Source organism: Phytophthora infestans, genomic scaffold, assembly GCF_000142945.1.
Source record: "Phytophthora infestans T30-4 supercont1.28 genomic scaffold, whole genome shotgun sequence".
NCBI classification, from domain to species: Eukaryota; Oomycota; class Peronosporomycetes; order Peronosporales; family Peronosporaceae; genus Phytophthora; species Phytophthora infestans.
In genome coordinates this window covers 1,149,162-1,163,805 of record NW_003303731.1, presented here as the reverse complement: position 1 = coordinate 1,163,805, position 14,644 = coordinate 1,149,162, and the positions used below count along the sequence as shown (strand labels likewise).

Here is a 14,644-nt window from a genome sequence, read left to right as displayed (position 1 = left end):
TCCTGGCTTCCAGGTGGATGGACCTGGGTCCATTTGCAGATTGTTGAAGAGCCTGTACGGACTGAAGCAAGCACCGAACGTTTGGAATCGCACGCTTCATGCGAAGCTTGTTGCGATGGGCTTTACTAGGACGGACTCTGACTACGGCCTATATACATTGAGGAAGGATGGTGAAGTCAAGTTGCTACTGACTGTTTACGTGGACGATCTACTGCTGATGGGTTCACGTAACCTGTGTGCCACAATCGCTGCCTCACTCCAAGAGACATTCGAGCTCACGACGATGGGCACAGTCAAATATCTCTTAGGCGTTGAGATCCTGATTGACCGGCCGCGCCGGCAAATAGTGTACTGCCAGAAGCAGTACGTACTGGAGGTGTTGAAGCGTTTTCATATGGAGAACTGTAATGGCTGTGCTACACCAGAAGCTACGACGCCCTCGAAGACAGACGTGCCTGCTTCGAAGGAATATCTTCCCTACAGAGAACTGGTGGGTGCTCTCCAGTACCTCGTTAGTGCATCGAGACCTGACATAGCTCATGCTACCCGACACCTGGGCAAGTATCTTGCGAGCTATGATCATATGCATTTCGCACAAGCCAAGAGGGTGCTGCGTTACCTGAAGGCTACATGTGACTACGGACTAGTGATGAATGTGAAGCTACAGACTGATGTGCAAGTTAGTGGCTACTCTGATGCTGATTATGCGAATGACCCTGTGGATCGACGGAGTGTCAGTGGCTACATCACTATGCTGGACGACAACGTCATCTCCTACGCATCTCGTAAGCAAGAGATCAACGCGCTCAGTACCTGTGAAGCTGAGTACGTAGCAATGGCAGAGGCGACCAAGGACTTGTTGTGGCTTGCTGGCCTATGCAAGGAGTTGAGCTGGAAGCATCCAGTACCTCAACTACTGGGAGACAATCAAGGAGCCATTGCCTTAGCTGCGAAGCCTGGCAAACATTCGAAATCGAAACATATCGATAGCAAGTACCACATGATCAGACGCCACGTGGAGTTGAAGCAACTTACAACCCAACACATCGGAACTGATGCTATGGTGGCCGATATAATGACAAAGGCACTTGCAGTGGTGAAGTTCACACACTTTCGCAAGGCTATGAAAGTCTTACCTATTGTGTCGAGCGACGACAACGTATCCGAGGACATGGCTACAACTACGACTACTGCTACTACGTTGACTACTGCTGTTGATGCGGAGGCTGTACCTGAGCGACATTGATGAAGACGAGGGCGATCGAGTGGGAGTGCTGTTACTGAGTGGACTGCTATTGGTTTTGAGCTGTGACTACGCTACTACTAGGACTATGGCGGCAACTAGGATGCGCGTGTGTGATCGCGTCGACTTCCAAGTGCGTCGCCGAGATCAAGTGGGAGTGTGAGCTATAAAACTTACCTGCGTGTCGAGCGCCAGTGCATTGCAGTCTGCCAGTGTCCGGTGCCCCCATCTATGAGCCACCGTCCACTGCCAGTGTCTGCAAAGACACATCCCAAGGACACTCATGCGCCTGGCAGTGCAGCTTGCGGCTGCACTACAACCGGCTACACTGAGTACACATGCGTGCAATGGCGAAGGACTATACCAAGGACTGTATGCACAAGGACATCGTTGGCTGTGCGCTGCCAAGATGGTGTACTCAAACGAGAGTGCATTTATCTAGAGTTTAGTATTGACTTATTTGCTATTTGTATACTAATCTACTTTTGCGGTACAGCGGTGTTCTGGTGGAGGCTGCTCCACACTTTGCGTTTTGACGCCTGCCGCTCACCAGAGAGCAGCAGAGAAGAGCAGCCTCGCCAGACACCGCAGTCCTGTCGCGGCCTTTTGCCCGGCACTTACGTGCTTACGTTACTTCCTGATTAGTTTCCTAAAGTTGACATTTAAGTGTATTTACATTTAAATGGCTCCTACTCTTAGAAGCGATCGACACATGGAGAACAATCCCCCCGTGACGAGCCCTACGTCACCACTCGGTCCGCGGAAGTTGCCGCCTTGCCGGACGTCTATCGCGACCGGAAGCGCTGTTGCGCGTCCGCGATTCGCGCGTCTGACGCCAAGATTATGCAGAAGATTGGCGTAAATGTTTTACTGAATTAGCGAATAAAATATCAGTGCACTGGATTTGCGTTTGTTTTTTGCTTTACGTTGTGCACTTACACTAAGTACACCGAGACGCTGACCTCCGGCATGCTTCCATGCCTAAGAGAACTGGGGTCAAAGTTGGGCAATTTGACCCCCATTTTCCAACATGATAACATGCCTCGAGGTTCACCAAGGGCTTCCTAGCCACCCATAACATCGAACCAATGGCGTGGCCTGCCAAAAGCCCCGATCTGAACATCATAGAGAACGTGTGGGGGCTTCTAGCTCGCCGGGTGTACGCCAACGGACGCCAATTTGACAAGCCTGCCGACTTGATCAGACAGATCAAGTTAGAGTGGTCTCGCATTGATCCTGAGTATTTTAAAAAGCTAGTGCGAAGCGTCCCAAAGCGGCTGGAAGCGACGCGGCTGTTAAAAGGAGCTAAGACGGGTTACTAGAGCCGTTTGCCTGTAGAGCCTGCAAGTGCGGCTATAATTCTGACCCGACCTCAAACCAGATTTTGCCTCCTGGCTCCAAGCCGACTTAGTCGTTTTCAACCTCGCTTGCTGCACAAGTCTTCTATCCCTTTAAGACGGCCTCCGAGCCCTTCGATTGCAGGCAGGTCTCAGTTTCTGGCGCAAGAGCTCTATTTTTCAGGTGCGGCTATAATTACGACGCGCACTGTATGCCCTGGCACTGTTGATATGGTCCGCCCTGTCGAATTGGAGGTGCACGACTGTACTTTAGTCGTATAGCTGTCTTTAAAAAAACATGTTTTAAACTCGTAAACTATTATTTTTTGAAAAATGAGGAATTTAAAAATTAAAGTTGTCTTTTAAGAATACATGTTTTTAATCTTATAACATTATTGTTAATAGAAAAATGATGGAGCTTCACGTCGGTCTCACGTCAAAAACTCGAGGGTAATTATTTTTGTGGATTGTACAAATTCAAGGTCTCACATTTCTCGATCCGAATCAATGTTTAGCAAGCGTGTATCCTCCTCGATTCTGGTGCTGCGGACCCGCGCCAAGAGCACGGCGAAGCCCCGATCGTCGCCTGTGTTGAGCACCATGCTGCCACCCGGCACCTTCAAGGGAAAAGTGGCACTGGTAACAGGCGGCGGCACCGGGTTGGGCAAGGGCATCGCCACCAAACTGTCAGATCTGGGCGCGACCGTCGCCATAATGAGCCGCAAGAAGGGCGTCGTGGATGTGGCGGCGAAAGAAATCCAGGAAATTACGGGAAACGCGGTGATTCCGCTCACGGGAGACGTACGCGAGCCCGAGCAGGTAAAGAAAGCGCTGGACGAGCTAGACGAGCAGGCGGGAATACCCACGATCGTGGTCAACAATGCGGCCGGGAACTTTATTTCGCCCTTCGAACGGCTTAACGCCAAAGGTTTCGGCACCATCGTGGATATTGTTCTCAAGGGCACGGCCAACGTGACGCTGGACGCAGGCAAACGCATGATCCAGCACGAGCAAGGCGGCGTATTCCTCAACATTACGACGACGTACGCCGAGACGGGCTCCGGCTACGTCGTTCCCTCCGCTGCAGCGAAGGCTGGCGTCAGCGTACGTGAACCGCGTGGGTGTTTCGTGTATTGCAATGCTTTAATAAGGATCTATTCGCGTGTTTGTGTTTCAGGCAATGATCAAGTCATTGGCGGTGGAGTGGGGGCAAGTATGGAATCCGTTTTGTGGGTATCGCCCCGGGTCCGATCAAAACCAAGGGAGCGTTCGACCGACTGGACCCGTCGGGCGCCTTTGAGGAAGTAATGATCCAAAACAACCCTCTGAAGCGCTTTGGTGAGGTGGACGAACTCGCAAACTTGGCGTCCTACATGACGAGCGACTACGCTAGCTGGCTCAATGGCGAGATCATCCGCTTCGATGGAGGTGAGACGGTCTCGAACGCCGGCGAGTTCAATATGTTTGGCACAGTCAGCAAGGAGAAATGGGATGACCTCGAAGCCGCCATCCGCGATTCCAACGCCAAAGGCAAGAAGTAACGTTAAACTTGCCCCCAGTGAAATTGTCATTACGACGTCAATTTGCCTTCTGTGGCATCCAGAACACCTTTCTAATCATAGCATCTGCACCTTTAAAAAAACGATCTCATGGTTCACGTATATAAATTGAAAAATTGCGGCAGTGTTGACTATACAGCTCGGTTTTGGCAGGGGGCCACGACAGATACGAACTACTCTCGAAGCATGACGTGTAGTGAGTGGAAAGCGACCAGTGATCACTCGCGTGCGTTACTAGGACGCGCGGTTAACCGCTTACGATGCCGCGGTTGCGAGGTGATACTTGGCACGTAGCTGCTCGCGCTTCTCGGCCCGGCGGCGCAAACGATCCTCCTGGAACATGGCGCGACGCTCCTCCATCTTTTGCAAGTTCTCCGACATCTGGCGGATCTCGTCGTTCTCTCTCTCAATCTGTTTCGCACGTTTCTCTCGTTCTGCTGCCAGCATTGCGCCACGCACATGACGAGCTCCCGCAATTGCCTCCATCCACTGCTGTCTCTTGAGTTCCGTTGTGGCGTCAAATCTGTGCTCCTGTGGACCCACAGCGATGACGATCCCCACGTCAGAGTTGTCCTGCCCCACATCCACCTCGCGGACGTCCGTGATCTCGTCAAGTGGAATGGCCTTGATGTCGCCTTCACACGTTCTCGTTTCGGGATCAAATTTCTGGTATTGGAAAATGTTCTTGGCACGTACGAACTTGAGACCAACGTGTCTCTTCCGCAGCAGGCCATACTTACTAAAGACATCTCCACCCTCCAGCAGCGGCAAGAGCTTCTCGTAGAAGACGTTCTCGGTCTTGGCGGTGTTGGCGCAGTTGTTACAAAGACGCACGGGTTCCACGAAGCCAAACTTGACCACACGGTCGAAACTGGATGTGCAGTGACCGCAGTAGACGAGTCCGCAGCCGCGACAGTGGTGTTTGCGCTTGAGCAGATCGAATTCGACGCCGCAGGACACACATGCCTCAACCAAGTCGTCTTTGATCCATCGAGGTGGGTCCTGGTAGTTGGGTAGGATGGCGGTGGACGGGTCCTCTTCGTCAGCGATCGGACGGCGCTTTGGCTTTTCCTGAATCACGTATCTGTATTCGTCAGTTGGCTCCGGTGTGTACCCAGGCTGGAAGCAGCATGAGATCAGCGCGCACAAGCCTGCTTTAGCCTTCTGTGGAAACGCGGCCACCATTGTTCTGCGCAGCGAGAAGGAAAGTAAGTGCGGCAGAGGCTCCACTGCTGGCGTTCTTGAAACCCTATGTGAAAAGATCGAATCGTCATTTAAATCATATCGACCAATCGCATGTGTTTATCGGCAAAATGTTTAGCCAATACATTTACTGAAAGTATCTGGTAAGATTTGAGAGGATACGCAAATTTCATTAGTAGAAGGCCAAAAAGTCGGTGCAAGTATGTAAGTCGCTTTTGCCAGTTCACCACTGAGACTTTTAATGGCATGCCTGGGTGTTTAGCTAAATTATTCCTTGCAGCCACCAGTGATGACCCAGCATCGAGTACTCTCGAAGATGCCCAGCAAGTTGGTCAAAATCGCCCACACGAGCGCAAAAGACAGATATAATATAGTAAAGACACCCATACGTCGACTGCTTCCACCTGCTCTCTTGAGAGCTTGGGCCTCAGCTTTCTGCCGAGGCAGCAACGGAAGGAAGAGCAGCGCCAGTAGCTTCATCACGTACGAGATCAGGATAGTAATGGTCACGTCGCGTCGTACCTCGTTCGTGTCGTTCAGGATGTCTTCGTTGTACACTTTGAAAGCCGCGTTCACATTCTTCGTCAGCGTGAGAGCAAAAGGCCCACCCAGGTTGCTCACAGTGGTCAGAAGACCATAGATCGCTCCTTCATTGCCATGTCCTGCTAGCTCCACGACCACATACGTCGAAATGATGAACCCCACCGCTCCCGGCACAGCCTCTACAATTGGCACACCCAGCCAGAACCACTGCTTTCGTACAACGTCCCATGTGACTAGCATTGTGCACATGGAATCCAGTGTAAGCACGCTCAACATAGTGACCACTTGCATCGTCCTCCAGTTCCATTGCAGCCCATATTTCCCAGTCAACGTGAGCGTGACCACAGTCACAAAGCTACCAAAAATGCTGCTGAGGCTCAGGTTGAAGCTCGTTGCATGCACCCAGTACGAAGTCATCGGATCCTGCGCCACGTACGTGAACCCGCTAAACACTCCAGACAGGAAACTGTAGGCGATCACCTGATACACAGCACGACTCTGAATTGCGCCCCACAACTCGCCTATGTACTTTCTGAACATCGGTCGCTCTTTCACCACTTCTTCACGCACAAACATCCACGTCGTCGGGATCACAGGCAGACAAAACACTGCCAACAACAACATTGTATCCGGGAAAGAAATGCCAAAGTCAAAACTGCCGCCATAATCCGGCGAGCTGAGTCCAAACCCCGTGATAGCTTGGGCCACCACATTAAACAGCGTCCGCACGGTATAAATCGCGGTCTGGGTGCGTCCGCGGGTATCTTCCGGTTCACGTTGAGCGTACTCGACCACCACAGCATCAGCAGCCACGTCTGCGAACAGATATCCCAGTGTGGCGAACATCATGAGCACAATGTACTTGGCTCCACTGCTGGGCGCGCTCTTATTAAGAGACTGCACCATCTCCAGCGAGTAATCGGTCGGTTTAATGTTCCGCATCTCTGGGTCTGGAAAGTAGGGTTTTTCCAGTGGAGACGCGGCCATTGCCAGCAGACACAGAGCCGTCACGGACCATCCTAGCACCATGTACGGTCGCCGTCTGTACCCGAAGAGGGGGACGCAATCAGACAGCACGCCAATGAAGACTTTGAAGCTCCAGGGGATTGAAATCAGAGCCCGCGCCGACGTTGTGGCTGTTCCTTCCATGTTGAGATAATAGGTCAGGAAGGGAGTGATAGTGCTGGGCAAGACGCCGTAGACCAATCCTACAGCCGCGTACTGAGCAATGAGACCAGCACTCTCCATTGACATCAGTCGAGGAGCTGACCCCTGGCGTAGCGCGCCATTAGCACCAGGACCCGAGTCATCATCCGGTAGCTTCTTGAGCCTCTTGTTCGACTTCTGCTTCTCGGGCGTCTGGAGTGAGGATGGTGGTGAATGATCGTCACCTGCCGCTCCCTCGCGCAGCGAAGAGTGCTCGTCTATCTGCTCCAGCTCTGTCTCCTCGTCCTCTGTAGCCGCCACCGACGACGCGCGCTCCTCCTCCTGCGGCATGACTGAAACTGGGAAACTTGCAGGCTGAGTCCGAAAAACCCATATGGTGTTTTTTGGACAAGGCTGTCAGGTTTTTTACGCTGTCCGAATTGAAAAATGATTGATTTCTCGTCTGCCAATTTTTTTTCTTAAAAAAAAGGGCAGTTACATGGAAACACACATGCTATTACTCGTCCATGAATAAAATAAAATACATTACCGCTCTCCTATTTCCGAAATTAAAGAATCAAAAGCATTTCATTTTATTTTGTGCCGCCTCCAAATAAGATGCCCCAGGACGCGGTTACCGCTAATGCAACCGGCGCTCGCGGACGCGCCGGCGAACGACGGCTCCTGCCCCGATGCCAAGGCCCGGGCCTTTCCAATACGCAGTGGGGAGGGCAAGTGGTGCCAACTGAACCCCAGGTCGGAAATAGCCCTTTGGAAGGTGGAGAGAGCAAAACCGTCGAGAATCGCAACAGTGACGGCGAAATGGATGAATCGGAAGGTCAGACGAGCGGTGGAGAGGCGGAGGAATATGTAGAGGCTGGGCGTCCCTCGGAAAACCGATGGAGCGGACGATGATGACGCTGCAATTACGTCTATGAACCCGCCGGTGAAGTATCACGGCAGTTGGGAAGATTGGCAAGAATATTTTTAGGGCTACTGCCAACAACGCTGCAAGTAATACCAGTCAAGGAGCCCATGTCCAGAGCAGAACGCAACAAGAGGCTCAAGAAGACGAAGAAGGGTGAAGACGAGTCCCAGTTGGTGCCCGACGGCTACGACCCGTACCAGCGGACGTATATTTGCACTCATGGATGGAAGAAAAGGAAGCCCCGCAGCGTAGGAAGTCGTCCCAGACAGCATATCCGTCTTACTAATTGCCCGTTTCGCTTCGTGGTACAGTGGAATCTTGCTCGTGGAGAATTACAGGTCAAGAATGATTTTTTGGGGCACAATCATTAAGTTTTTCCTGCAGCCTTCGCTACGTATCCTGCTTCTCGCGTGGTTATGGATCCGCTCGTTGGTGCTCGGGTCGAGGGAATGCTGGCTGTTGGCGCAAAAAGATCCAGGATTTATGATTACTTGTTGGAGCATGACGAGAATGTCATCCAGAGCGACGCGGGCAATCTGGTGCGCCGCCATGCTTCGTCTGTTTCAAGCACAGACGATAATGACGCAACAGCACGGGAAATTGCGGTTTTCGTGGCAGCTAGCCCAGAAAACGTGTCGTATGTTGCGGAGACGACCTGTGGTGAAACGGGGGTTATTTAGTTAGCTTCGGCACATATGCGTCGTATGTACAGCCGCTTCAGCGAGATTCTGCTAATCGATTGCAGCCACAAGACGAATCGGTTCGTCCTTTTTAAACATCCAGGATTACAAGGGTTCTAACCAGGATTATCCATGATTTTTTTTAGATACAACTACCAGCTCCTCAGATTCATGGCAATGAACGAATTCGGCGAGGATGCAGTCGTTTATCATTCGCTGATAGAGGCAAACGGAGATTGGCACATGGAGAGGGCGATTGATCACTTCAAGCGGTCTCATCCCACACGAATCCAGTGTCCGCGGGTCATTGTCTTGGATAAGGACCTGAATGAGATTTGCGTGTTGGAATCAAATCTTCCAGACGCCAGAATTCTCATTTGTCACTTCCACGTGATCAAGTATCTCAAGGAAATGAGGTCGAAGCCAGAATTCGGGAAAGTTTCAGCTGAATATGCAAGTCAGATCAACGGAGCCATTCACAAGATGGTATACGCTGTCTGCAAAGATTTTTACGAGAGTGCGCATGCATCTCTCAAAGGAATCTGTGAGCGTTTGGGTCCTACTGGATTTTACGAATATTTCCAGAAGAACTGGGATACGTGCCAAGATCGTTGGGTTTACTATTTACGCGCAAAGCTGCCGCGCTTTAAGAATCATACCAATAATCGTTTGGAGAGTTTCTTTGGAAAGTTGAAAGAAGGCCTGGGTGGATCTTCGAGCATGGCGATGTGCGTGAAAGCGTTGTATGCCCAGGATCGCCGAGTGAGTAATGAATACCAGTATCGGCTGTTTCGGATTGGACGTTTTTGTGAAAAATGCTTATGATGAAGAGATGGCGACACTTTTACGGTTCACTACGCATTATTTTGCCCAACAGATCGAAACGCAATACGCGGCGGCTCTGGCTAAAGTGGATACGTACTACTATACAAAGGACTCGATTGGAGGTGGCACTGTGGTTGTGAATGGAAGTTTTTTCGAGCACAGGGTGAATTTGAAGGATTGGCGATGCGTCTGAATTTTCAAGTACTATGAAGCTGCCATGTCGTCACGCCATTGCGTACAGAAGACATATCAAGGCACCGGGCTCAAGTATTCCTTGGGGGGGGGGATTGACAAGAGGTGAGTATGCATTATACAGGAATATACAGGATTTTCTCCAGGGTTTATTTGCTCTCTAACACCTGTGTACCTGTTTTGTAGATGGACCACCACTTCACAATCTCTAAAGAAGGTGAAGCAATTCTCGTACGAAAGACTTACGAATGGAGATCATGGATCTGGGGTCAAAAAGCTGAGGACACAATCAGAACGCTACAGGGAGGCTGTAAGAGCCACACACCTTATCGCCAACGAAATGGCGGATATCGAATATGACTATGCGCTTGCGGTTTATCCTGGATTAATGGTGTAATGTTCGCCAGAAAAAAATGGATTCTGTTAATGCTCCGGCGGGGGGTGCATATGGGGATGGCGAAGAACAATTGGATGGTGAGAAGAGCTGTACTTCTGACAAAGTCAAGGTCGAATTTGGCATAAGTTCAAGCGAAGAAGGTAGGGAGACCTCAAAAACAGAAGAAAGCTACTAGCGCTAGCGAAAAGAAGGACCGAAAATGGTACGAAGCTGCTAAGGTGGGTAGAAAGACTGCCGGAAAGGTAACTTTGACTGCTTTGCTAGACGCTCTTGAACACCAGAAGCCTGGATTGATCGAAACGCAGAGACGTTTATCAGGCGTCCTCGTCAGACACACTGAAGCAGATAAGAAAAAGCCGAAGTTTAAGACACAGAAGAATCCTGTTTTAATCCAGGATCGGTTCTACATTCACCCCAATTACCTGCTGGACGCGTGTGTGAAGGCCCTCCCTGTGTCAAACACTGTCGAGACGGCCATATCGATTGTGGATTCGCAGTCCAGCCAAGCTTCCAGTACGCAGAGATCGACAAACCAAGGAATTGTGGAGGTTGTGGCCATCAAGGATGTTGGTAATTTTACGCGCAGGCAAATTGAGATATTCAAGCGCATCCACACTTTGAAGACCGCTGTGCAGAACGGCATCGGAATGCACATGTGGCTTGTGGCGGAGGCAATTGCTGCACTCCCTGCCGAACAGCATGACATTGTTAAGCAGGTGGCAGACAAAGTAATGGAGACATTTTCCTATGAGCGGATCACAGGGCTTCCGAACCTCCCAGACTACGACTACGCAATGCTCTACAGCGCGAGCCCGCCCACATGGCTCACCGACGCTGCTACCGAATTACCTTAGTTATGCATTACACCCAATATGCAGTGCAGAGACCAGAAATTGCGTGTCCCGGCTATCGGTATCTTCGAACAAACAGTCTATTTAAATCGGACAAATTCACGAAACAGATCATCAAAGTCGTCGTCTAGCGTAAACTGCTCTACACTAGTGTCGATCAAATCGGAATGTACCATAGCTTGAAATATCTCTTCACCCGCTTGTAAGGCCTCTAAACGTCTTGATGCGTCGAAGACATCTTCATCATGCTGCACTAGTCCACAGTGGCGAAATCCGGCGCGTATTGTCGAGGCGGTCACATCTCCCCATGCCTCTCGAACCCACTCACATAGTAGAGCTCGATCTGGAGGTTTCAGCTTGAACGGTACGCTAGCAACACGGGTGGCTAGCTGCTTTTTAAGGTTGAGAATCCAAGCGTATCGTAGCCTTTGCTTAACAGGACCGTTCCACGTGGCGTCGGCCGGCTGGCAAACTGAGGTAGCATTTGGGGGTACTTTCATCAACGTGACGTTGACTGCCTTTGCATACTCGATGACCTCTGTGGTCCAGTGACCTGAGAAGTCATCGAGTAAAAGCAACACAGGTTGGTCGTGATTCGGCCGCAAGCCAAAGTGGTAGCGAAGCCACGCTACGGTTAGCTTTCCTCCCCACCAACCTAAAATGTAATGAAAATATTCAGTTAATAAGCCATTCTCATTGCAAAAAAAACAAAAGTGTTACCTTTTCCGTTTCCGTAGATCTGCATTCCGGTCTCGACTTGGGCTTTAGAGATCGATTTCCAAATATAAGCGCCAAATCCGTTACGGTACTTATTGTTGTCACTCTGGGCTTCTGGGTTCTTAGCAGGACGAACTTTGAAAATGACGTATGGATCATACTTGTTTTCCTCGGAGTCACCCAAGAACATGACGGTAGCTCTCTCTTTAGTCTTTCCACCACATTTCACCCACACCGTTTTAATTCCCTTTTTGGCTAAAGTCCTCCTAGGTAAGTACTCAAAATTGACAGCTTTACAAGTGATAGGGCAACGTAAGTCCAAATCAAATGACAAACGAGAATATTTTTTTTAAATGTACCTGTTTGGTCCGCGTTGTAGATTTTGGTGACTCCAAGGCTTTGTGCCTTCTCATGTACTTCTTCAGCAAATGATTTTGCAATCTGGTCGAGCTCGGAAGGGCAAATTTGACCCTGGCGGGTCTTATCTCGAAGGGCTAAGCGATGGCGACCTTTAAACACGCTCTACCAACTCCAGGATGCCGTGAACGCGTAGATACCGGGTTCGTTAGCTTCTGCGAGTGCCTGCAACCTTAGCATCATTGGTGTGACTGGCACCCCATCGTCCTGTAGGTCCCCGACCCAGCGAACAAGTTTCAACTCTACTGAGTAAGGTAGAGCGGTAGCTACACCACTACAACGTGCCTTCATCTTCTTGGCTTCTTTAGGGACTGTACACGCAGCGACGATCTTGTGAAGAGATCGACGCCATGAATAAATGAGGATACGGCGCCAATTAAATTTGCTAGCTGGTATATCAGGGTAGAACTTGTGAATTGCGGACGCAATACTACCGTTCTTGTCTAGATACTCTAGTACCCTCAGCTTGTGAGAAGCAGTGTACGCCGTAATGGTGTTCGCTGGTGCTTGGCGGCCTTTGCCACCAGGTAGGTGAGGCCTCCCCTTTGGGCGTTTTCGTTGCGTTGGACTCATCTGCGGCTTTGAGAAGTGAGACCAGTACTAGATAATGTACGCAAATTACTGGTTGTCAAGTCGTGTAATTGATAACTAAGGATGCACGGCTTCTTTTCCCACTCAGCGTTTGGCGGCTTCTGATTGGCCACATTGAAGTGTAATTGATAACAAAGAGTCATTCATAACTAAGGTTATTCGGTATACGCGCGTTGAACCGGCGTTTATCGGAAGATTACCCTACATGCAAGTTTGCTGGGTTCCAGTCTGTGCCCATAAAATCGAAGCGGACGCGTAATAGCGAAGGGCATCCGGTGGATGCAGCGATTCGAGCGGCTGTTCTACAACAAGCAGCCGATAGCGCCGTCGAAACTGTGTTGCTGCCACTGAACTTCGACAATTTTCACTGGTGCTGCGTCGTAGTAAAGAGGAAGGAGAAGAGAATATACTACTACGACCCTCTAAACCAAGCTCCATACATGAACACTGCCAGGGTTGCCGCGACGAATCTCAAGATCTCTGGATTGCAAGATTTCAACGTGATCGCGCAAAACAACCCCATCCAGTTCGACGCGTTCAGCTGCGGGGTGTACGTGCTCTGGATGTTCCTCTGTAAGGCCATTCCTGGACTTCACTTGGATATGAGTAACAAGCCGCTCAAGAGACGTCGCGTCGAGTTGATCTTCTATTTGCTGAAGGGTCGTCTACTTCCTTTGGATGACGCTTCTGGTGCAGCAACACCCGGCGCAGAGGACGACGAGAAAAAAACGAGGGCCCCGAGCGATGAAGACAGTAGGGACAATGACGAAGAAATCTCTTCCACCATTATCGCGACGGCGACAAGCTAATTTTGCTGGTATTAAGTCTCGCTTGCGTTAACTACATAGAACACATGTTTTTAACTTCCATGATTGCAAGTTTGCTTTGCCTTGCAACTCAGAAAATTTGACATGGAGCTTTTCGTAGAGGCAGCATTGATAGGTCTGCATCGTTGTGAGCGTAAAGAGCTCTTCGATTGCATTTGCAGACAGGAATTCAGACTTCAACTCGGCTGCCAGGATTAAATCATGGTAAAATACCTGATTAATCATGCTAAATGGTCTACTCATTACAGTACGAATCTGTGACCAGGACTTAGTCCTGGATTCAACAGGATTAAATACTGGTTATATGATAGCCACACATTTATATCTTCCCACGTCCTCAACGAATCTTCTCGTATCTTCCCATATGGATACTTATTTCTGTTAGATTGTGTCCCCAGGATTAATCTTGACTAATTACATGTATGATTCCACGTCGATAATCCTGGCCTCGAACAGCCGCTTAAAAAAGCAAATGATCGCTATAACAGTGGTAGTCAGAGTTGCAGACAGACGTCAAGAAAAAATCGACCCATCACTTCTTTGATTGCTTTATATTCGTCTGCAATTCAGACAGACTTAGGGGAGTTCTTTTTCGTTCAGAAGAGGTTCTGAAATGCAGACAGTGTGGCATACATCACCAAACAGAATCTGCTTCACGTCGAGCCACCATGGCGACTGCGAAGAACAGCGGAAAGAAGTCCAACGTGTACTGGGGCAAGGACGGCGTAGACAGAGGAAAGTCCTCTCTAGACGTGCTGCTGGACTGGATGATGGTTGAGACAAACTACAATCGCTGGCGCGGCGCAGATAGGACCAGTGGCAACATTAAGAAGTCTTTAGTGAAAGAAAACATGGCGGCACTTGAGACCGCCAACATCTCCCACAGGACACCGGGACAAGTTCGTGATAAAGTGAGTAAGCTGGGAGAGAAATATTGTTCGGTCCAGGATTTCCTGGCTCAGACAGAAGCGGGTATTGCCGACCAAGCTACGCTACGGGGTGAAATATTGTAGCGTTGTCCCTATTTCTACCGCCTTTAAGATGTAATGACTGACAGACCCTCTGTCCGCCCCAGTGTGACATCGGACACGCTAGATGCAGTAGGGGGATAGACTCTCCGAGAATCGTTCAAAAAGGGGAGAAATGGTCGCTTGCGGCATTCGGAACGCCCAAGGTAAACGCCAAAAG

At 50.0% G+C, this 14,644-nt stretch overlaps 3 protein-coding genes across 3 annotated transcripts; 1 reads left to right on the top strand and 2 right to left on the bottom strand.

Annotated features, from left to right (window-relative positions):
* Positions 1 to 3,082: 3,082 nt before the first annotated feature.
* On the top strand, positions 3,083 to 5,367 carry PITG_13341 (2,4-dienoyl-CoA reductase, mitochondrial precursor; the record flags this gene model as incomplete). Its single annotated transcript, XM_002899941.1, has 3 exons — positions 3,083 to 3,684; positions 3,795 to 4,479; positions 4,599 to 5,367. The coding sequence occupies 2 exons, from the start codon at positions 3,088 to 3,090 to the stop codon at positions 4,119 to 4,121; spliced, it is 924 nt and encodes a 307-aa protein (XP_002899987.1).
* PITG_13342 (uncharacterized protein) lies at positions 4,395 to 5,324 on the bottom strand (the record flags this gene model as incomplete). Its single annotated transcript, XM_002899940.1, has 1 exon — positions 4,395 to 5,324. One exon carries the CDS (start codon positions 5,322 to 5,324, stop codon positions 4,395 to 4,397), a length of 930 nt encoding a protein of 309 aa, XP_002899986.1.
* A 242-nt stretch (positions 5,368 to 5,609) lies between the features above and the next one.
* Positions 5,610 to 7,382, bottom strand: PITG_13340 (Folate-Biopterin Transporter (FBT) Family; the record flags this gene model as incomplete). The annotated part of the gene is made up of 1 exon (XM_002899939.1): positions 5,610 to 7,382. The coding sequence occupies one exon, from the start codon at positions 7,380 to 7,382 to the stop codon at positions 5,610 to 5,612; it is 1,773 nt and encodes a 590-aa protein (XP_002899985.1).
* Between the last annotated feature and the right edge of the window lie 7,262 nt (positions 7,383 to 14,644).